Raw genomic sequence first — 22,677 nt, 5'->3', positions numbered from 1 at the left:
GGGGCAATTCCTTGAGGACCACATAGGCATATCTGTCCATCAGGATATTCCTTTTGCCCGGAATATGGCAGACTGAGAGTGATCTCTGTCTGCGAATGCACACAGAAGTAGGTTCTCAGGACCATGTTGATGCATAAGTATGCTACTACAGACATGTTGTTCAAGGTGATTATAACAATGGAACCTTACGAGTTCTACATTGTTTACATGAAGAGTCACTTCTTCCTGAGACCAAAGTCTGTATAGAACTATGCCATTTGACTCCAGGTGTGAACCCCATCCTGAATTTGATGCATATGTGAAAAGAAAGGAGTTGGGTTCAGGATTATAAACCAATCCTGATCAAGCCACCAGCTCAAATTGGGAAAAATGATGGGATCCGAGAGGATTTTAGGCTTGTAGGGACTTAAACCATTTTTTTTAGCACATCATGGATTATGCATGGTGGCCAGTATATATTTTGGGGGAAGAACCAAGGAAGACTTCTGAAATAACCAAAGAACCATGGAAAGCTACTAGCAAGCTTTCTCACATACCCATGTTGGTTAAGCTTAGACTCAATTTCACATGGACAGAGGTGACCCATTAAGGCAAGTGCTTTACACCACTCAGCTAACCAGGGTCCAAGTGTGCTTTCCAGTTTGCAAGGAACAGGAATTGGAATGGGTGCTCATGAAGTCTTCCTAGGAGAACTTGTCTGCAGCTGTGTTCAAAGTTCCAAGGTCCGAGAGGTAAAGGCAAGTTGACAATGAAGTTCTGGCCATAAGACCCGCTATGAAGGACAAAATATGAGCAGTTCTGTCTAGTGGGGTGCTAACACTCATTTGACTCATTCATATAATGATATAATGTCCTGACTATGCTGAGTATCAGAAACAGACAAATCAATGTTGACCAAAAGAGTGATAGGTGCTTCAGGAGAGTATCTCTAAGGATGTTGTACATCAACAAGTTATCAAAATACTTGAGAATGGGGGACCCAAAAATCTCAAACGTGTTACTATTATGCCATCACCCGAGTAATGGCAGAGGTGCAGCCAAAAAGAAGAGCATGAAATTAAATACTTCCTGGATAAGACAAAACTGGAGGTACTTCCTGATAAGCTGGGAGATGGGTATGTGAAGATATGCATCCTGTAGATCTATGGAGACTGCCCAGTCATATGGCCTTATGGCATTCCTGCCCAAGTTAGTGGTCTTCATCTTGAAGTGTTCTTCCTGGATAAATTTGTTTCAGGTGGAAAGATCAAACCAGAAATCTGGAGTTTGGTTGTTTCTCACCCTCCTGACAGCTCCCTTCTGCAGAAGGATGTGCTTCTCTTCCCTTACATGAGCCAGTTTGGACAGGTGAAATAAAATGGGTGTCCATCAAACAGGATGTTCCCAGAAATGAAGCTGGTATTCCTTCCTTCAAGTGGAATAGATCCACACATTACCTGTGATGTCTGACCAAACCTCTGAAAAGAAGGCTAGTCCAGCAATACTAGGGCAATGGGAAGAGGAGGATTCTGTATGAGATTATACAACTGCAAAGTGATGACTACTTCCCTTGATATTCATCAAGCACCCTGAATAGCAAAAGACTGGCATGAGGAAGATTTGGATTGGGGGTCTTTACTTCTCTTTTGAGGCTGACCTTGTTTGAAGAATTTTAAGGAGGTTCCTGCAGTCAGTCAATGTGTTCACACTTCCTGATGATGTTGATGACCCAATTTTGAAGGACTTTTTAAGGAGGTTCCTACAGTTGGTCAATGTGTAAACACTTCTTGACCAGTTCTGATGAGTTTGGAGTCATGGCCCAAGACAGGTGTTGCTGTTCCCAGAATCCCCTGAGTACTACAGATAGGATGAAGCCTCCAAAGACTGTATCTGCCTGAAAGGTTATTAGCTGGAGAAGCTCCACAGAGCATCAATAATATGAAATGTGCCTGCCTCAACATTTTTTGCCAAAGCTTCAAGCAAGCACTGAAGTGGCACTGAAGATAATAATTCCTCCTTCAAGAAACTTAAAATGGCAGCTGAAAAGTGATTGGCATGCAAGGCAATTGTCACTAGGGTGTGAGCAAGAGATAAGCCCAAGTCCCAGCTAATATCCATGCTGATAGCTGCCTGTAGAGACCGGCAGCCACAGTGCAGAATGGGGGACAGACCACATCATCTGCAGCCTCATGGACTCTTGGCACAGGGAATGCACTAGCTCTGAAACCATAGCAGAATGCAAAAGCAGAAGACCCAAATAAGAGCAGGATCCCAAAAGCCTCTCCTGACTGGAATACAAATCTTAGTGTCCTTGGACACAGAAGGCTTTGGATACAGTCTGGGGGAAGAAGGTGGTGAATTATCAAATGTACAGACATATTCCCTACCACACCTGATCTGATAGGTGGGATGGAGCAGGAGATCCAGGAAGGGACCTGACACAAGCAGTTGAGATGGATCTTTTCAACTGTCTTTAAGATGGTGACCTGCCTGTTTTGTTAGATGAATCTTAAGACCACCAAGTAGGTCGTTATCCTGTCACATCTGCCATACCTTGAAACCATGGTAGGGATATCCAAAATGTCAGGGGAGGAGGGGGAAGATGAACTCACTACCTGGTAAAAGGAGTCCCCACATCCCATGATGGTTAAATGGGAACATAACGAAGATGGTACAATGAGGAAGGGGTTAAGAGGGCTGATACATCCCATTCACAAGACAGGCACTTACCCACAACCTGCAACATATTAAACTCTTGCTTATGATGAACTATATCTTGTACCCTGTGAACAATGTTGCCTGTGCTCTTATCAATGTGTACAAAATAGCACTCAAAGATAAAATATTAACAGATTTAGTAGATAAAACAAATAAAGACTTGTTTTAAAGTCTTTAAGTCCTATAATTTGTAGAGTTTAGTGATTTATCAGATAAGACGATAATCTGTATTATCTAATCTAATAAAAAAAACACTCAGTAGTAACATGTTGCTCATTGTCCTAATTTACATCTTGTATTTCTAATCCTGATTTCAGTAAAATTTATGATGTCCATTTTTAAAAAAGTTATGGTCTTTTATTGTCCTCTGGTTTATCATCATTTATAAGTAAATTCATGAAGTTTGCAGTTCTCCTATTTGTCTCTATTTTTCAAAGTTGCATTCATTTATTTTTCATTCTTTCATTCATTTTATTCTTACATTTTATCTTTTTAACTTATATGCATCTACCTCTGTTTGTACATTTCACTGAGCTTTCCGTTCAATTTTAATATGACTAGTGAAATCGAAACTACATGAAGTAGTTTGTTAATGACAATCATAGTATTAATTATTTAGAAGAAAAACTGTTCTCAGAAAATCTTAAAAGTACACGTATATAATTAAATTCATAAAGCCATGATGTAGGCATTCCTGAAGATTAATTGAATTTTTATCCTGCAAAGAAATATATGTTATTTAAAACTATTCAGGCAATAATAAGATTGTATGTATCAGAATTGGCATGGAAAGGTAAATCAGTCTACAAAATCACTCTATGTATTATAAAGAATACATCATTATGGAATGTTGAGAAATATCCACAGAGATGCTGCCAGGATTTAATCTAAAACTGAAAGCTCCCCTCTTGTCACTTAAATAAGAGGTGAGTAGAAAAAAGGAGAGGGATGGGGAGGTGGAACCAGCCATAGCTCACTGTTTACCTAATACTTCAATATCCATCAGTGTTCCTGCTTTCTTGTTTCTATACCAAAGTTAAAACTCTTAAAAAGATGTTGCCTCTAGTTGTATAAGCATTAACATATTGTTTCTCAGCTTAATTTGTTTCTTATGTTGTTCTATGCTAAGAACTCTCTTTACACAGTCGGCTGTCTTAAGGAGCATATACATAGATAGTTTAGCCTGCTTGAATTGGCTGGGAAACTGTTCTTAATGGCTGTTATGTACAATTTTCCAGAGCTTGCAAGTATTATCTTTTGAATACCTCTGCTCGAGAATGAGATTTTTCACCAACATAAGTTCTGCCAAGTTTCACTTTCTTACATCAGTGTTTAACTGACTACTATGCCAGATTTACTATCTGTTCCATAATAGTGTATTAGGGTTTAAGTCCATCAATGCCACAACCTGTTTGCTCAGACAGAGGTATTTTGATCAAACAAATATCTTTATTTTTTTAATTTCACTCTTTCATTCTTATTTACTCCTAGTATAAGGCTATATAGTTTTGTAGCACATTATCCTGCAGGGCTAAATTGTTTCAAAAATGAAAATTGCACTCAACTTCTAAACTGTCTGTATCTTAATTAGGCTTGGTATTCTGCCTTTTCTACATTTAATTCCAAAATACTACTCTTTTCTACATTTACATTCAAAATACTGCCAAAAGTGGGGGCTGAATGGCATGACATCTATTTCTGTCCATCCAGCATGCAAATTGGATTCATATTTAATGTCAATTTCAAACTCAAAATCACTCACTGGTATCTCCATTAACACTTTCCAAGCTACAATAATCTGATATCCTTCAAAACTTTAAAAATCATTGTCATCGTCTCAATCATCAGCAGTATTTGCCCAATGAAATCATCATTTGAAAGATAAAACCTGACTGGAATCAGCAATTTTGGGTTATCTAGATGACACATATTATAAACATGCATTTGCAAAACTTCTCTAATGCAGAGGTTTAATTATGACATAATGCTTGTTACAGGGCCCAATGTGTCAATCTAATTAAGTTTAATAACAATGCATGTCAGGCTGAAGGACTCAGATGTGTTAACAGTTGCCTATCTGAAAAAAAAAGACAGATGTTGCAACAAGCACTATGATACCTCTACTGGCATAACTTATGTCATGACAAACACGTTAAGAATTCACAGTCAGATAAATATTCTATACTGCACGGAGTACATTTTCATGTGTGACTTTAAACTAATTTGCAGGAGTTCTTGTGCACCAATGCTCTCCTAGTGCATGAATTTGTACAAACTGTGCACATTTCGTAAAGCACCTATGCCATGGCAACATGTCTGTATCTATGAAATGTATTACCATTTTATATTACTCTGGACTCTTCTATATTTAGATGTTCTAGCCAAACCTTAATATTGAGGCGGGTAGATATGAGGGTGACACCGTTTCTTTGAGTTATTCGTAACTTCTGTTTCAGAAATAATTTACGATTAGTTCATGATGAACACTATACATGTCTTTCTTAATTTATTAAGATATTAGAGAAAAAATGTTAAATGTTGTGTGCCCGTCCATCTTTAGAAAAATTCTATAGCTTGATTTCATCTTAAACTCCACAGCTTATTAGCTAGAAAAAACCTATACTTATATTGGACAGTTATACTATAAGAAGTGCATTGAGCTCCAGTACATGACCTTTTTATATGTATTATAGGATGGTAGCCTAAAGTATTGAAATAACCAATATAAATTTACTTTGATTTCCACTTGTAGGGAGGTGACATTGTAACCACCCTTTCAGTTGTATAACTGAGTGACTTTCTAGTGGGCTGTTAGGTAACTCTGTTGTATACTGAGTTGTATAAACTGAGTGACTTTCTAGTGGGCTGTTAGGTGATTCTGCCACAGAAACATTGCCTTCAGTTTGCTCTACATATTAAAACTTATCTGCCATGTTATAAACTTCGTAGGTTTTAAGGCACCTCCTAAGAGGATAATTTTTAGGCACAAGGTAATTATGTTTCATCATATCAACCTAATTTGTAACCTGCCAATTCTAATGGAAAAAAACCCCCAAACCTTAAATGTATCTTTCCTATGGCTGACCTCTAGTCAAATATCATATGACACAGATTAGGATTCACAATGATTCATCCTATTATGAAGAAAATTCATCCAAGGATTTAAGAATAAAAGCAAATGAAAAAGCTTTAATAAAATTACTTATTTTCTAGTGACTGTGATCATGATTCCAATGTCAATAAAAATGTTCTCTAACAAAAACATGCTTTCATTTTCAACTTTTATGCTACTAAAATCCATATAATCTAGAGAGAACCATACAAAATACCCTATATACCTATCAGAATGATATACAAAATATGATACTGTATATTTAGATTGGACCTTTTGGGAAGAATGATCAAAACAACTGCCTGAAGTTAAATTCAGGTCAGATGAATGCTGTAATTGGTCCTTGCAGGATTTTCATAAGCAATCTATGTAATAAAGAGAAAACAAAATGAAAACTTAAAATACACCTAAAAAAATAATGACATTTACTTACAAGACTAGAGTGAAGCATCCCCTGTTACATGCTGCCCAAGATTTCAAGGAGCCTTCCCCAAGATTCCTCAAAAGAACTTCAGAGAACAACACTGCTGTAACATAAAAATGCAAGAAAATGTCACAAAATGATGTACAAACAGGTTTGATAATAAATGCATTAAAACTTTGATTACCCATTTATCCTTGAATTATTTAGTATTAAGTATAATAATGTTGGTACTATTGTGATAGGCAAATAAACGCTAGAGCTACATGTTATTTAGAATGATTCCAATGTTTTTCACATTGTCTTGCTTGTAGAGAAAAGTCAACAGGGAACCAGTATGGACTTATGTGCCAGATAAATACATCACACTATTTTAAATCTTCATTTAGAGTGATCAGTCCTACTGCCATATAAACACTATGATACAATTTAAACAGCACAAGAGAACAGGATAAACCAGAAATATGTTCATGGAAATTGGATGCTCTGTCACTGTTGTGGTGTGTCACAGAACAAGAGGTCCAAGGTGGCCTGAGATTTTTTACCTGTCTGCCATCTGCCAAACACAAGAAAAGTTTGCCAAGGGTTTGGGTCAGTATAATCTTGATTTCCTACTGGCTAAAAATTGTTTATAGAAATCCAAAATAAGACTATTTCTTCCTTTTACTTGCAGTGTGATGAAAACATCTCCGCTATTCTTAAGTAATAATACGATGTTGAAAACGGCCAACATGGTGGTCAAAATGGTGGTGGTTTTCATAGCACTTTTAATACATAACCCCAATGAACACTGAGGTAGATGCATACTTGCCAACCCCCTGCAAGGTATAAGTGTAATTATTGCTATTATAAGTGGCAAAGTTTGTTGTAAAAAGTGTAATCTTTATATTCTAAATTACAGCACATATGAATAAGCTACCTTTTTACTATTAACCTGGTTCTGCAGTTGGTCAAAATTCTCATCACAAAAACAAAATCCATATGGATTAGAACCAGAATACAAACACAAAGTATACTGAAAAATTATTCATATTCAGTGCTTAATAACTATTCTGCATGTGTAACTTTCACTAAATGATTGGGAACCGGAAATTGCAATGAGGTCAGGTGCTCAGAGTGCAGCATTACATTACTATTGTATACTTCTTTTACAGTTTTTAAAGCAGTGCTGACTTGTCCTTTTTTCTGATCTGACATGTTTTTAAGTTTGAAAAGATCCATCTCTTTTAACATATAACATCCACAACCCACACCATAATGCATTTCACTTAACATCTGGTGCCATTTTCTTTAAAAGTACAGCACATATTAACTATCTTATCAATAAAATGAAAATCTGTGAGGCAAAGTTCATATCTAAGGAAACACGTCTGTTGTCCTGGAAATGGGTCATATACAGTTGCTATAAACAGCAGATAAGGAAAGTACTTTTTAGCTATTGTTATGCAGCAGACACCACTGTACAAATATTATCAAATTTATACAAGTGGAATGAAAGAGATGATAATAAAAATGAAAAATCAAACAAAACAAAACAACTTTTTATTGCTTTATTTTTATTTTATTTTTTAATGTACCAAAAAGGCACAATCCATATACATTCTAGCGTAATATGTAATGTGGTGAATGGTTATTCCAAAAATGTAATGAATGGCATGTGTACATTTCTCCTGATACCTGTTTAAGATCTGAAACCAATACTTCACGCCACATGTAATGGTGTAATAGTTTAGCACCAAAGTTTAGCTCAAGAGATTATACATTTTAAACTACAAATTTGACTGATAATTAATGGCAGTCCATTTTCTAATCTGGGTTTCCCTCTGAAAATTCAAACCACATTTTTCATATTGAACATTAATGTTGGGGTGCACAGGGGCTCGTAAGGTTGGTTACAATTTACCTGCACGACTGATAGGTAAATTGTAAGCAGTGATACGAGCCTCCTGTGTTCAGGTGTGGGGTCACAGCCAACTGCCAATCAAAAAATTTAAATCTGCCGCCACCATTCGGTAGTGGCATATTATAGCTGCTTACCAGTGGGCCAGCAAACTTGAACGTGTTATATCAAGTCATACCTGAATGAAATCAATAGGAAAATGATTTATTTTCTCATATTTTGCAAGTATTTTAATCATTATGTCCTTAATCCACTGGCAGTCAAGACTAAACTACAGCATAGATGAAACCTGATCTGGTACTCACCATTTGCCACCACCATGTTAGATTACTGTGATGCTAGACTGGTTTTCATATCTTTAATGTAAGAAAAGATCCTAATATTGAGTTGTCTGAAATAACCAGACAACTAGATGAATCTGCTGAGCATTTGGGATGATTATACACATTTGTTTTTGGCCAGCACCCAAATGATCCATACTGCAAACTCCAAATCTTCTGGTCTGCACTCAGTAACTTTAACTCATGATTAGTTTGGTTACAAACCAATTATTTAATCGTTTCTGTCTTCAAGTGGTGGCAGAAAATTCCTTTCATCAATATTTGCAAAATTCAAGGACTTTTCAGAGTTGGGAAAAATATTATCATTGCTCCCAGCTTTTTCCAGATTTCCTGGTAGCATGGGAACCCTGTTGCTAGACCTTGGGATGAATTTGTCAAGTTTCATGGTAATTCTCAAAGTAGTTTAGGAGTAGTTATAACAACTTCCTCAAATGGATGAATGGATGAGCAATTGACAACAGGCTATCCTATAAGCTGTTTTGGTATTTGAAAAATAGTGAAACACTGAAAGCCCTTCACACAAGGATGCAGACAGATTAGCCCAAAAACTATGAAGAAAAATGGATATTGCTCACTTCAGAACTGGATTGTTTAATTACACCCCACCCCCGAAAATAAAACGATACAATGCAGATACTATAGGATCCACTGAACCTTTTGTTTTCTTGTGATACATACATATTTAATCTGAATTTAAAGTATACTGAACCCTCAATTATATGGGTGCAGATTTCCTCTTTTTCTTTCGAGTAATTAAATAACCGGATTCCTCTTTAATCTATAAGAAAGTGTTGGAAATGTGTGTTTGGATAAATGAAATCACTATACAGGATTTTCATTTCAATTCTACATGTACTAAAATGATATGCACAGAAATTTTCAGTATTATCCAAATTTTAGTTTCTTCATACAAATTTTAAGTTTGAGAAAACAAATTCTGCTTAATGCAGAAAGTAAATGCTAACCAAATGGTTAGAGTGGTTAACACATAAGGCTATATGTAAATTACCATATATACTTGGGTACAAGTCAAGTGCAATGCAAACTTCAGAGACACAAATAATGTGGTAGCACACGAGTCTGTGCAGTTTGTTGGAAGTAATGAGAAACAACAAACAACAAAGACCTTGATATGCCAGCACATTACGCAATGGCAGATCAGGGTATATGTTGTTCACAATTTGACTGGACTTGTACATGAGTTTATATAGGATCAATGTCCCAATCATTAGACACAAGTCAGTAAAATCGGAATGGATTTATTCCTATTTTGTACATTCAGTAAGAATTCAGACAAATTAATACCTTTTCAAAATTGCTGGCTTATTTTTGGCTACAAGCAAAGATGTATTATTGGAGACATGATAAATTCTCACCTCCTGCTCCCAATTTCATTCTGTCCTTATCATTCTGTATCAGGCGTTTTAATGTCATGTGACCAGCAGGGTTCTCCACAATATGAGGGCTCTCTGTGTCCCCAGCAACAAATGGTTCCCCAGCAATCTTAGCAATTGCCTCCATAGCAGCTGTGGGGTCCCCTATAAAAAGTTTCACAGTATAATAGTCAAATTCCTGCCACTGATGTCACGATACATCATCAAAATACATGCGTCTTGATATGATATGCATCATATATATCCTCAGTTTTCATGCACACAACTTGTTAAGAAGCTTAAATTGTCATCATAAACAACTATCACCTAAGCGTTTCACGCTTTTTAACAATTTGAAGAGAAGCACATTTCATTATCAAAATTTGCCATAATAAGAAAAAATATGAAAGAAATTTACACGAAAAGAAAGAAGAGTTGTTCATCCTTTGAGTTCAAAGATGATCATGACATTATAAACTGGTTTGGTTTCTGTGAGTATGTGAATGGTTGATTGAGCAAATTTGTGCTTTAAACTATCTGTGATACACTTGGCAGGAGATGATGCATGTATTTGCTTGATCAAAAGAAGACATGCTGCATTTCTGAGATTTCCACTTCTGGTGCTATTGCTCTGCTCTACAATTCTTTTCTGTTCAAAGTCTGTGGTTCCAAATGGATGAGACTCAGCAAGGTGGAACAATCCCATAGTTCCAAATGGATGAGACTCAGCAAGGTGAGGAGTTCCATATGGATGAGACCCAGCATGGTGGAGCAATCCCATAGTTCCAAATGGATGAGACTCAGCAAGGTGAGGAGTTCCAAATGGACAAGACTCAACAAGGTGAGGAGTTCCAAATGAATGAGACTCAGCAAGGTGAGGAGTTCCAAATGGATGAGACTCAGCAAGGTGAAGCAATACCATACATGATCTGAAGACTTGGGGTCAATGTTGAAGAGTACAATAAATCTTTGATATCACTTGTCTGACATCCTGGTGACATGGTCTACCCATCTCAGCTGCAACTTCATCAGCAGAGACAAAAATAAGTATGACAAGCAATGCATTATATGCCTGCTCCACGTTTTATGGACCTTTGTGCAGAAACCACTTGTATTCCTTCCTTCAATTATAGTAACCTGACCTTGGACCTTTAGACCCTGAAATCGATAAGCTTCTTCCTTACCCCAAATGTATGCTATCCCAAAAGTTTTGTCAAGGTCTGTGATGTTGAACTGGTGCTATTGTGAGGAAACCATTTTTTTTCTTCTCCTTTTGGTCACAACAACCTTGGAAATTTTAAACCCAATTGTTCTTCTTCCTTACTGCATTTAGAAACCTTTAACAACATTTGGTCCAGGTATGTGATACAAAACTAATGTTATTCTGCAGAAACTTTTATTAATTCTTGCAGTCACAATGACTTTGATCTTTGACTTACTTATCAAAAAGTCTATAGGATTCTTCCTTACACAAAGTACAAGTCAGCCACAAAGTTAAGTAACTGTGGATGATGCAGAAACAATGCACTTCAGTCACTGACCTTGATCTTTGACCTCTTGATTTTCCAAACTGGCTTGGTTATTTATTCCCCATACGCAAGCCATCCAGAAAGTTTTGTAAATGTAGATAGTAAAAAACACAAGCTATAGTGCAGAAACCTTTTTTCTACTTTCAGTAGAAGTGACCATGACATTTCGAGTTTTTGACATTGAAAATGATAGGGTGATTCTTCTTTACCCTTTGTGCAAGCAATGCACCAGTTCGGTAACTGTAGATGGTGGACACCATGAGTTATTGTGTGGAAACAAAACTGGTAAAAAAGTGACAAATGGACAGATAACACGACAACAAAATATGTTCTGCCTTATGATGGGCATAAAATAATCAAAATACTTGATCAATTTCATGAGCCAATGAATTTATAAAATTACAGCATTTAATGTGTACATCAAAATAGTGAGGTGGCCTTATGATATACTGTAACCCGAAAATGGCCATTTCCAATACATTCTGCTCAATTATTGGATCCCAAATGAGTGTTTATCCAAAAATAGACGGATCTTAATTTAACTGAGTAGTGTTTCACTGCATATGATCACTTGTTTTTAGTACTGAGGCAATCAGAGCACAATGCCTGCTGGAAGATATCTCTTGCCAGCCAATAAAGGCTGACAAGAACAGGTTTAAAGAAATACAATGCCAGCTACTGAAGGCCAAAATGGGCAGGATTAGAGAAATACCATAACAATCAATCCACTCCAATAAGGACAGGAAAAAAGACATCATAACAGCCAATCCAGTCCAATAAAGGCAGAAATAGAGATATGTGTGTCTGTGATTGGGATTCTTAATGTAGCTTTAACAATTTTTCAGTCATATCGCTATGATGTCTGCAGTGTGGCAGTTTAGTGATGTCTAGCACTGGGGCATCATGCCGCAGACATGTACCATTTCTGTAAGTCTTTGGTATTAACCCACGACCTCCTGCTTCCGAGGTGGATGCTCTAACCACTAGGCCACTGGAGCAGTCGATTAGAGATATATCATAACAGCAAATTAAAAATGAAATGGGCAGGATTACTGACAACCATGCCAGCCAATCCAAGCCACTATGGGCAGGATTAGAGACATACCATCCCAGCCAATCCATGCCACTATGGGTAGGATTAGAGACATACCATGCCTTCCAATTCAAGTGGATATGGACAGGATTAGAGACATACCATGCCAGCTAATCCAAGCCAATATGGGTAGGATTAGAGACATACCATGCCAGCCAATTCAAGCCAATATGGACAGGATTAGAGACATACCATGCCAGCCAATTCAAGCCGATATGGACAGGATTAGAGACATACCATGCCAGTTAATTTAAGCTTCTACAAAGACATTAAAATAACCAGAAATGGGAGATGAATGCCCTTTAAAGTGTGTATGAAACTATCTAGATTCAAAACAGATCCAAGCTTGATGGACAAACAGACAAATTAGTATATTTTTCACTTTTACTACTTTTCTTTATTCAAATGCTGTGTGTGCGTGTAAATTTTACATGTATAATGTGGATCAACTATGATAATATCTCACACAAGTAGCTTCATTAATTTATTCTGCTGTAAATATATTTACCTAAGGCATGCGTGATGATGCTCAGGACTAGGAGTAGAGAGGAATTATTCAACACCAAATCACGGGCATTGTCCACAACATATTGCAAAAGTGGCTGTGAAAAAAACTCGAGTAGCTCTCGCTCTCTGACAGACTTCTCTTTTTTACTGAAATTGAACAAAGTCTTGTAAATGTGAATAAAAGAATACACATATATACACTCGCTTATAAAACAGGACCAACTGCAAACTGCACAGACACAGATCTGCCATCACATAATGTGTTGGCAGATCTGGGTCTGTGCAATTAGGAGTAAACAGTAGAATAAACAACAGACCCTGATCTGCATGTGCATTATGCTACAACAGATTAGGATCTTTGATAACTGCAGTTTGAACCGACTTGGTGAGTACAGATGGTACGTCTCATCCAGAAATGGTGTTATTATGACAGCTTTCTGTTGGCTAGACATCCAAGCATACCGGGGAATAAACTTAAGGCACAGAGCAATATTATACCAAAGCTACAGTTATATAATTAAATTTTTCATTTTGTCAGGATAATTTAAAACAATCTGATTGGCCAGGCCTTTTCAATTTTTGGGGTTCATTTCTGTAGGAACCCATTTTTTTAAAAAAAGCCATACTCACCTGCAGCACTTTTTGGTATTCAATACTCAATGAGAATCTATATATTTAGAATATAGGATCACTCATACTCAGACTTCTTATGCAAGATTTTAATTATGAACCAAATACTGGACTGTTTTTTTCTTCAAATAAATGAGATATCTTTGCTAATGCTACAAGTAAAATATATTTTAATGACTAAAAATTAACATCTACTTCATAGTTTATACAGTTTTCAAAGCCATTTTGGTTTATACTTTGTTGCATTAAAAAAAATAAACAGTCAATCTTTAAATAAAGCAAATGACATTGAAAACATAACTTGCAAAACAATTCCTGCAAAAATTTCATAACACTGACAATTACATGACTGCTGCTGACAGAAAAATATCTGTGTCCGTCATTCACAAGTGAGACAAAATGAATTGCTATATTCAACCTAATAACTATTCCTAGACAGCTGAGACAAAATGAACTGATACATTCAACCTAATAACTATTGTTAGATGAGACAAAATGAATTGATACATTCAACCTAGTAACTACTGTTAGACAGCCACGGCAAAATAAACTGATACATTCAACCTGATAACTACTGTTAGACAGTAGAGACAAAATAAACCGATACATTCAACCTGATAACTACTGTTAGACAGTAGAGACAAAATAAACTGATACATTCAACTTGAAAACTATTGTTCATGTTGGTTAATATGTACAAGGCCTGTAACCTGATAAAAGTAAATAAAAGAATTCTGGTGACCTGGCATCAGTTAAGATATTGTTTTTTTTTAAATAAAAATAAATCAAAGGTTAAAACTGAACCAGTTTCAAGTAAAATACTGTATACTTCACATATTCTGAAGCGTCAATCCAAAATAATACATGGTCTCCAATATTGCAAGATTAAATATTTTCTAAAATGTAAACTTCAAACATTAATCACCTCAACAAATATAAAATACTCATACAATTTACTGCTATTTAACCATTTCATTTATAAAAACACAATCTGCTATAAATAAGATTAAAATACAAATCAACCATTTTGGAAAAACAATGCAAGTTTACATTTAAGAAAAAGAAATTATGATGAAATTTAAGCTGCTGATCCATAAAGTCATCTTTCACTGCAGCTATTTTACCTGGTGGCATTCTTGTCCCCTTCCTGAAGCACACGTACGATGTCTGGGTGAAAATGCAAGGGATCCCTGGGACTTAGTGCATACAGTAAGACCTTTCTCCCATACTGGTCAGCAAACATGACTTGTGTGGATTTTAACATTTCCTAGAAGTTAGAGCAAATTTCACACCATGTGATATCCAGGGATGAAAAGTACTTTTGTATAAACACAATAAATCTAATACCACCCAATCCCATTTATGAACAAAATCAACAGGATTAATTCAACCTGATGGGGCCAATGCCCATCATGATCTTAAGTAGGGGATACCAAGAATTTGACATGGGCGAAAACATTTTTTTCAGGACTCAGCTTGTGTACCTGATGATAAGAAAATAAATGTACCTCAAAATTATTCTTAAAATACTCATTATTCAAGTGTTAGATTTTTAAATATGTGAAGAACGAAACAAAGTCATTTTATAATCCAAAATGAAGAACTTATTCTTTATGACAGAGTAATAAATTAAAATAATTATAATTTAATTGGTTAAATGTAGTTTAAGTAATACACGGTTCATCCTTTTCTGGCTCCTTGCTGGGCCCCTCTTTGTCTACTATGGTTCTCTGCCCAGACATGATGTCATTGCAGCCAATATATATTAATAAGCTAGTAACTAAATTTAAATATGTTGTCATGTTGAACTAATCAGATGACTGAGTTGAAGCATGTGATCAAACAATGTGTCAGTTAGGCATCATTCATATAACTGATACACCTGTAGAGATGCATTCCTTTCAGTGCAGATGCTGCATTTAATTTTTAACATATTTGCGGAAAGAACCACCCGCCTCCCCTCCTTCCACCATGTTGTTTATTTGGGACATTTTCTGCATGGCAGACAGTTTCAGCTCTGTTCTAGGGGCCATTTGTCAAATCAGCTAATGTTATTATCATGGTAATCCTCAGGATCAGACTCATCGAGTTTCGGTTATCAGTGTCCTTATATACCGCGTACTGGCCCCTTGTGGCTCCACATACAGGTGTTGGACACTCTTCACAACCCCACAAACTCCCCCGAGTCTCTCCTCCTGAGGTATTATTATAGAAACAATTCAGGGGCCATTGCCAAGTTTCATGCATTTACAGCTTTGCTTCTGACCCCCAATTTGTGTCAGTACTTAAACATACTCAACCATTATGCCCATATACTTTATACCCGCTTCCTACAGTGCATGTATGGAGTACAGCTGATGTTTGTTATCATAGCAATCCTCAGGATCAGACTTATTGAGTTTCGGTTATCAGAGTCCCTATATACCTCGTATAAGCCCCTTGCGGCTCCACATACAGGTGTTGGACACTCTTCACAACCTTACAAACTCCCCCAAGTCTCTCTTCCTGAGGTATTCCTATAGAAACAATTCAGAGCTCGCTGGTGCAGTGTGCTGTGACAGGATTTGCCCCCATTATGTCAAAGATTATTTATATTTACAATAAAGTTTATATTAAACCTATGTATTTTGTGTTATTTTAAATGCTTATGGTTCTAAAATAAATTATCCATCATTGCTAGATTGGTTTCAGGTAATGAATTTGTCACACGTGTATTGACTCTAGCATAAGTATTACACAGTCAGCACAATGATTTTTAAATAGTGTTAAATAGTATCCTTGCCCAGTGCCTTGTGCAGCAATAAAGGTTTTGTTAAGCATTCACATTAAATATTTTCTCCTTTATAGATTTTAACTGACAATCAGCAGATTCAGTAAGAATTGTTCACAATCAAAATCAGGAATTTGTTCGGAATCTACAGTGGGACTATTATTATCATCTTTGGGCAAATCTTTTTAAGGGCTTTCTTCTTATCATTTTAGATTTGGAAGATGGGTTTTGCACACAGAACAGCTTCACTTGGCATTTAAAAGTGAACGCACTATCTTCAAACCAAACCAATGTAACTAGGCAACTTGCTAATGTCATATTGCCATGCTTCAATCACAATATTTCAATAAGCATCCCACTGATGTTGATGCTTCAATTATTAATACAGTATAAACTGTTTTGTGAGACTACCCCTATTGCATAGCTGCCAACCTTCCAGGCTCATAATTAGTGAAAATAGGGATAAAAAGTCGTGAATTTGGACACGAATTCGTGAATAATACTATGACAATAACTCCATCCACTCTGACTACTCCGACCGTCAATACTACACTATATCAAGTTTGCAAAATAAAAATAAAACACTATATATATGGAGAAATATTTATTTATCAAGACATCATACTGTGGCAGACTTGAACTTCCTCAACTGCTTGATCGTAAATTTGTTTTCTAAACAGTTCCGACTTCTTGCCTGCTGGTTGATCTTGGGGACTAAAATTGCTGACAAATTTTCTGCAGCTAAGGAGGCCTTAAAGTCTGTCTTATTTTTCCTCACTAAAGAAAATACTCTTTCGCTGTCACTGTTGCTGTGAGGAATGCACAGAAGCTGCAGCATTTTTGGTTCTTCCACAGGAAAATTTGGAAGCGATTTTCGAGTCCGGGAACATATGTCAGAACAAATGTTTAGCATGGTCTCTAGCTGATAAAGGTAGATTGTGTTCGACACAAGAAAACTCACAAATAATGCTTAAGCGTTGGTAGCCTGCGGGTCTTCCACCAATGGTTTAAAATATTCCAGAGCTGAAATCTGCGAATTCTTAATTTTCCCAACTTCTACGTGTTTTTTGCAACCGACATTCTTCCTCACATCGTCCCTGCTATGGCACACTGAGTGCAAAAGCATGAATGAATATCAATGTTTAATGGCGGAATGCACGGCCAATTTTTGATATATTCCAAATTAAACTTCACTTTTGAGTAACACATTTCTTTTTCCTTGGCGGTGAAGACATTTTCAAAATCTTACATGCAATGCTGAACGGTAACTCGAATCAGTGTTTTGACGCATGCACGGAGCAAATTTCCGGTTAGGCCCCAGTTTCTCTCAAAAGCATTTGTAAAACTACTCTTATACATATAGATTAAAATAGGCTAAAATGCTTGCGACCGGGCCAACTGTACTAATCGGCTGTACATCTACTAATATCGTGACCAGCGGAACCGGACCGTTTCGGCAACTGCGAATATCATGACTAGCGCTTAATGGGAAATCGGTTATTACAGATTTAAAATAACTGAGGATCGAAAATTTCGTGAATTTTTGTCTTACGGCGTGAATTCGTGAATCGCTGAAAAAGTCGTGAAATTCACACCAAATTCGTGAGGGTTGGCAGCTATGCTATTGCCAACAAAAAGTGGTCTCTCAGGACAAGTGGTCTCTTATAACAGGTTTGTGCTAGGTTACCATTTTCAAGGTCAAAATGCAGCAGGTTTAAGAAGGGAAAATATGCGTAATCGCTTTACATGCATTTTATTTGTTATTCATCGTTCTTGTCAAAATATTGTAATCTCAAAGCAATTTCGTATAGCAATAAAGATGTAAACCTATAGTATAACATTCACGATTATATTTGACGATCATGGGCACAATACTTTGAATTAAATTAAAGTCACTATAATTCCCAAGACAACATCCAGCTCATGACAAGATGCATTGTGTTTAACTGATGTATGCTGCCAATCAAGATAGATGCCTATAAAACCATACCCCACCATCAAAAAGAAGCTGGGATTCAGCAATGAATGCATCATCAGTGAAGTGAACAAAGATGTATAAAACCAAATTTTAGAACTCATGGTTGATGGAATATGACTTTTTTGTTGTATCATATTCAGTATCAACATCATGTTCACATTAGTCATTCTGGAGTGTATGATATCCGTTGACAGAGTAACACCACCCAAAACAAACAATGAATGAATGCAGAGCTCAATCCCGTAAGTAACTAACATGTTTAAATGTTCTAACTTGGGTGGCCATGGTATGTGTGACACTCCATCACTGCAACGCAGATGCAGAATGCTCAGCAATGCTAAGTCCACAAAATATTTTCTGTTTGAAAGCGTATTATTTCACAGAACATAAATGAACTATTATACATTTTTAAAATTTTTATTCAAATTTAAATTTCCAGACATATGATATATGTAGATTATTCATAACTGTATGATGTCATTTGTTTGGGGTTCATACACTTCCCCTAATTTTTGGGGAGTGATGGATATAAGTTAAAAAGGACCAATATTTGTAAATAAATTAGTTGTTAACTGTTCTGCACGAGTACTGTAGTATCATCAATTTTCATGGGGGACCAATTTTCGTGGTTTTAGTTGTTGCCCAGAACCATGAATTTAAATCCCCAATGAAAAAATGAGCTACGTTGGATAATGATCCCCATTTTCTTACAGTGTTTTATTCCTAGAGATTAACACAGCTACTAGTATTTGATAAATCAAGGTCAATACTGTAATATGGTAATTAAATATTAGCTTTCACATGTTTTTTTTTCAGTTTAACCTTTTGAAACAAGAATAATAAATCATTTTATATTGTTTCAATGCACATGTTCAATAAGGTATCCGATAGCTGTATTTTTTAACTCACTGCCTAAAATCGATATGTGAGTTAAGTAAGGATAGAGAGAAAATGGAGAAAAAGCATAAGGTATTCAAACAGCATAGCTTCCAACCTTCCAGGCTCACAGTTAGTGAAAATAGGGATAAAAATGAGAAAACTTGGTCATGAATTAGTGAAAAATACCATGACAATAACTCCATCCACTCTGACCATCAATACTACACTATATCAAGATCGCAATATAAAACTAAAACACTACATATATGCAGAAATATATCTGCATTTCTATTTATTACAGTATTCATAAACTTCACTTGTTCTTGTGGTTATTTATCAAGACATGGTACTGTGGCAGACTTGAACTTCCTCAATCGCTTGATCGTAAATATGTTTAAAACAGTTCAGGCTTCTTTCTTGACTGCTGGTTGATCTTGGTGACTAAAATTGCCCACAAATTTTCTGCACCTAAGGAGTGCCTAAAGTCTGTCTTATTTTTCCTCACTAGAGAGAATACTCTTTCACTGTCACTGTTGCTGTGAGGAATGTACAGGAGCTGCAGAACTTTTGGTTCTTCCACAGGTGAATTTGGAAGCAATCTTCGAGTCCGGGAACATTTGTCGGAACAAATATTTAGCATGGTCTCCAGCTGATAAAGGTAGATTGTGTTCAACAAGAAAACTCACAAATAATGCTTCAGTGTTGGTAACCTGCAGGTCTTCCGTTGATGGCTTAAAATATTCCAGAGCTGAAATCTGCAAAATCCTTATTTTCCCATGCTACATGTTTTTTGCAACCGATGTGCTTCCTCACATTGTCTCTGCCACCATGCCCAATATTAAAATTTGTGGCACACTGTGTGCAAAAAGCATTATGTATATCAATGTTTAATGGCTGAATGCACAGCCAATTTGTAGTACATTCCAAATTAAACTTCACTTTTTGAGCAATACATTTCTTTTTCCTTGGTGGTGAAGCCATTTTCAAGATTTTACAACATGAGGTGCCGAACAGTAATTCAAATTAGTGTTGGTGGCGCATGCATGGAGCAAAATTCCAGTTAGGCCCTGGTTTCTCTCAAAAGCATTTGCAAAACTACTCTTATACATATAGAGTAAAATAGGCTAAAATGCTTGCTCCTGCGCCAACTGCACCAATCGACTGTAGTTCTACTAATATCGCGACCAGCAGTACCAGACCGTTTTGGCAACTGCCAATATCACAACTAGTGCTTAACAGGAAATCGGTTATTTTATTAAAGATTTAAAATAATTGAGAATTGGAGAATTCGTGAGGGTTGGCAGCTATGCAATAGTAATACTGAAAATGAAAGACAAAATATTACAAAATAACAGTATATGAAAATTAAATTTAATACTTATTCAAATCGATCCTTCATTTGAGTACAACTGTTGCTGAAACATTTAAATCCTTCTGAAAGCACATTTTATCTACACTTATTTAATCCATAAGAACAACCCTGTAAAATACTATATCTATTTTTTGAAACACTATTAATAATGAAAAACTATGTATATACACTAATTACAGCAGAGTATTAAAGCTCACACTTCACTGGGTTTTGGACCCTTTAATTTGTGTATTTGTAGAGGTTAAATCGTGAAATTAAATACCTACTAATATGCAAACTTTTACAGGCAAAACCACGAATTTAAGTACCCAAGAAAATGCCTTGTTCTTACAAAACCACGAAAATTGAGACTAACGAAAATAAATGATACTACAGTATTTTATTTCTGCATATCACATGAAAAATTAATACCATTATGAACATAATTTTAATGTGAACAACCTTCATGGCCAAATTTTATTTTATTTGGAATACAAAGCAACAATAAATGTTGTACACTTTCCCAACTTTATTTAAAAAATAATTTCTTTAAAGTAGCCCCTCTATAAAAATTTGAAATTTTCAGGACATAGCACCGTTAAGGCTATCACTGTCTTAAATGATCTTTTAATCTGCATGCCGTTGGGCAAGAACCAGCTGCTTGGCTCAGGGAATAAGGAGTAAAAGCTGATGGAAAGATCAGTAACTTACTATTAGCATTTAGAGAGTTGTCTAACATCATACATACAATAGATTTGCAAATACTATTAAAAAGTCATGTGATCTGATAAAGTCTGTTATCTCTTGCTTTCAACATAAGAACATCCTTTGCACATAAAAAATAATATGTCAGACTATGACTGACCTCTAGAAGTGCCTTCTGGACCAGCTTGGTGTCATCTACAACATCAAAGATTGCCAGCATCACCAAGTGTCCATATTCCTCCTTGCAGATCTTCACAACATGAGTCTTGAGGCTCTTTATGATCACCTTACGGTCCTGAAACAATTCAGAATTTGACACGACATGACAATGTACCAATTTATAATCTGACACAACATGACAATGTACACAATTTATAATCTGACACGACATGACAATGTACACAATTTATAATCTGACACGACATGACAATGTACACAATTTTGAATTTGACATGACATGATAATGTACGCAAATTATAACCTGACAGGACAAGACAATGTACACAATTTAGAATCTGACATGAAAATGTATATAATTTAGAATCTGACATGAAATTACCTGATAACACTGGTCAACAGTGAAATCATTACTGACTTGAAAAGGCCCTAATCTGTAGTATTTTGGTGTGCCGAACACGAATATAACCGTGAAAAATTTGTATTGGCTCTCGTTTTGAAGATATTCATATACCTCATTTTCTATGTTTCACTGTGTAAATTTCTCCAGTAGGACTGCAGCAACATCCGGAATAATGATGTAACATTGCATAATACCATCATGCTCACATCATCCACAGTTGATTGCATCATTTTCTGATGCAATGCAATACTAATGCCATGCGGCTGCTGAAGTAAGTTGACGTCAGCAGTGTACTATACATGTGTAGGCCTATTATACTAATGCCAGGCGGCTGCTGAAGCTGACGTAAGCAGTGTACTATATAAAGCCCAATCAGATAGATTCAGCATTTAAAATATTTTAGACGTTGTGCGAGACAGTTCAAGCTACTGTTACATAAAACTTATTATTTTATCCATTTACGTACAATAAAGAACAGTAATGCCTCGAAAGTGTGTTAATACCGCGAACAATTTTTGCTATATTTGTGGGGAAGTGACATTTGCCAACCAGAAGAAAAGTATCGATTCTCAAGTGAAGAAGGCATATCATCTTTACTTCGGATGCAAGGTTGGTGACCAAGACAAGCCTTGGGCTCCGCATATATGCTGTGCTACATGTACAACACAGCTTTCACAGTGGTTGAATTGCAAAAGGTCATCAATGCCGTTTGCAGTCCCAATGGTGTGGAGAGAGCCAAGCAACCACCTAAATGACTGTTACTTCTGCTTGGTTCCTCCTCTTTCCGGCGGAATAACTTAGCGAAAGAAGT

At 36.2% G+C, this 22,677-nt stretch overlaps 1 protein-coding gene across 2 annotated transcripts in view; it reads right to left on the bottom strand.

The window, feature by feature from the left end:
- LOC149807649 (pumilio homolog 3-like) overlaps nt 1–22,677 on the bottom strand; it is an 85,836-nt gene that overhangs the window by 9,510 nt on the left and 53,649 nt on the right. The window contains exons 13-17 of one of the 2 annotated variants that reach the window (XM_089969141.1): nt 21,447–21,581; nt 14,728–14,870; nt 12,975–13,120; nt 9,848–10,009; nt 6,243–6,336 (exon numbers count right to left, since the gene is read on the bottom strand). In XM_089969141.1, the coding sequence (XP_089825267.1) occupies nt 6,243–6,336; nt 9,848–10,009; nt 12,975–13,120; nt 14,728–14,870; nt 21,447–21,581 (680 nt within the window). The remainder of the gene's footprint in view (nt 1–6,242; nt 6,337–9,847; nt 10,010–12,974; nt 13,121–14,727; nt 14,871–21,446; nt 21,582–22,677) is intronic. The other variant, XM_089969142.1, reaches the window with a different exon arrangement.

Source organism: Sinohyriopsis cumingii, chromosome 1 (genome assembly GCF_028554795.1).
Source record: "Sinohyriopsis cumingii isolate HCF-2022 chromosome 1, ASM2855479v2, whole genome shotgun sequence".
NCBI lineage: Eukaryota > Metazoa > Mollusca > Bivalvia > Unionida > Unionidae > Sinohyriopsis > Sinohyriopsis cumingii.
The sequence above is the reverse complement of the archived record's forward strand: the minus strand, read 5'-3'. Positions and strand labels throughout refer to the sequence as shown.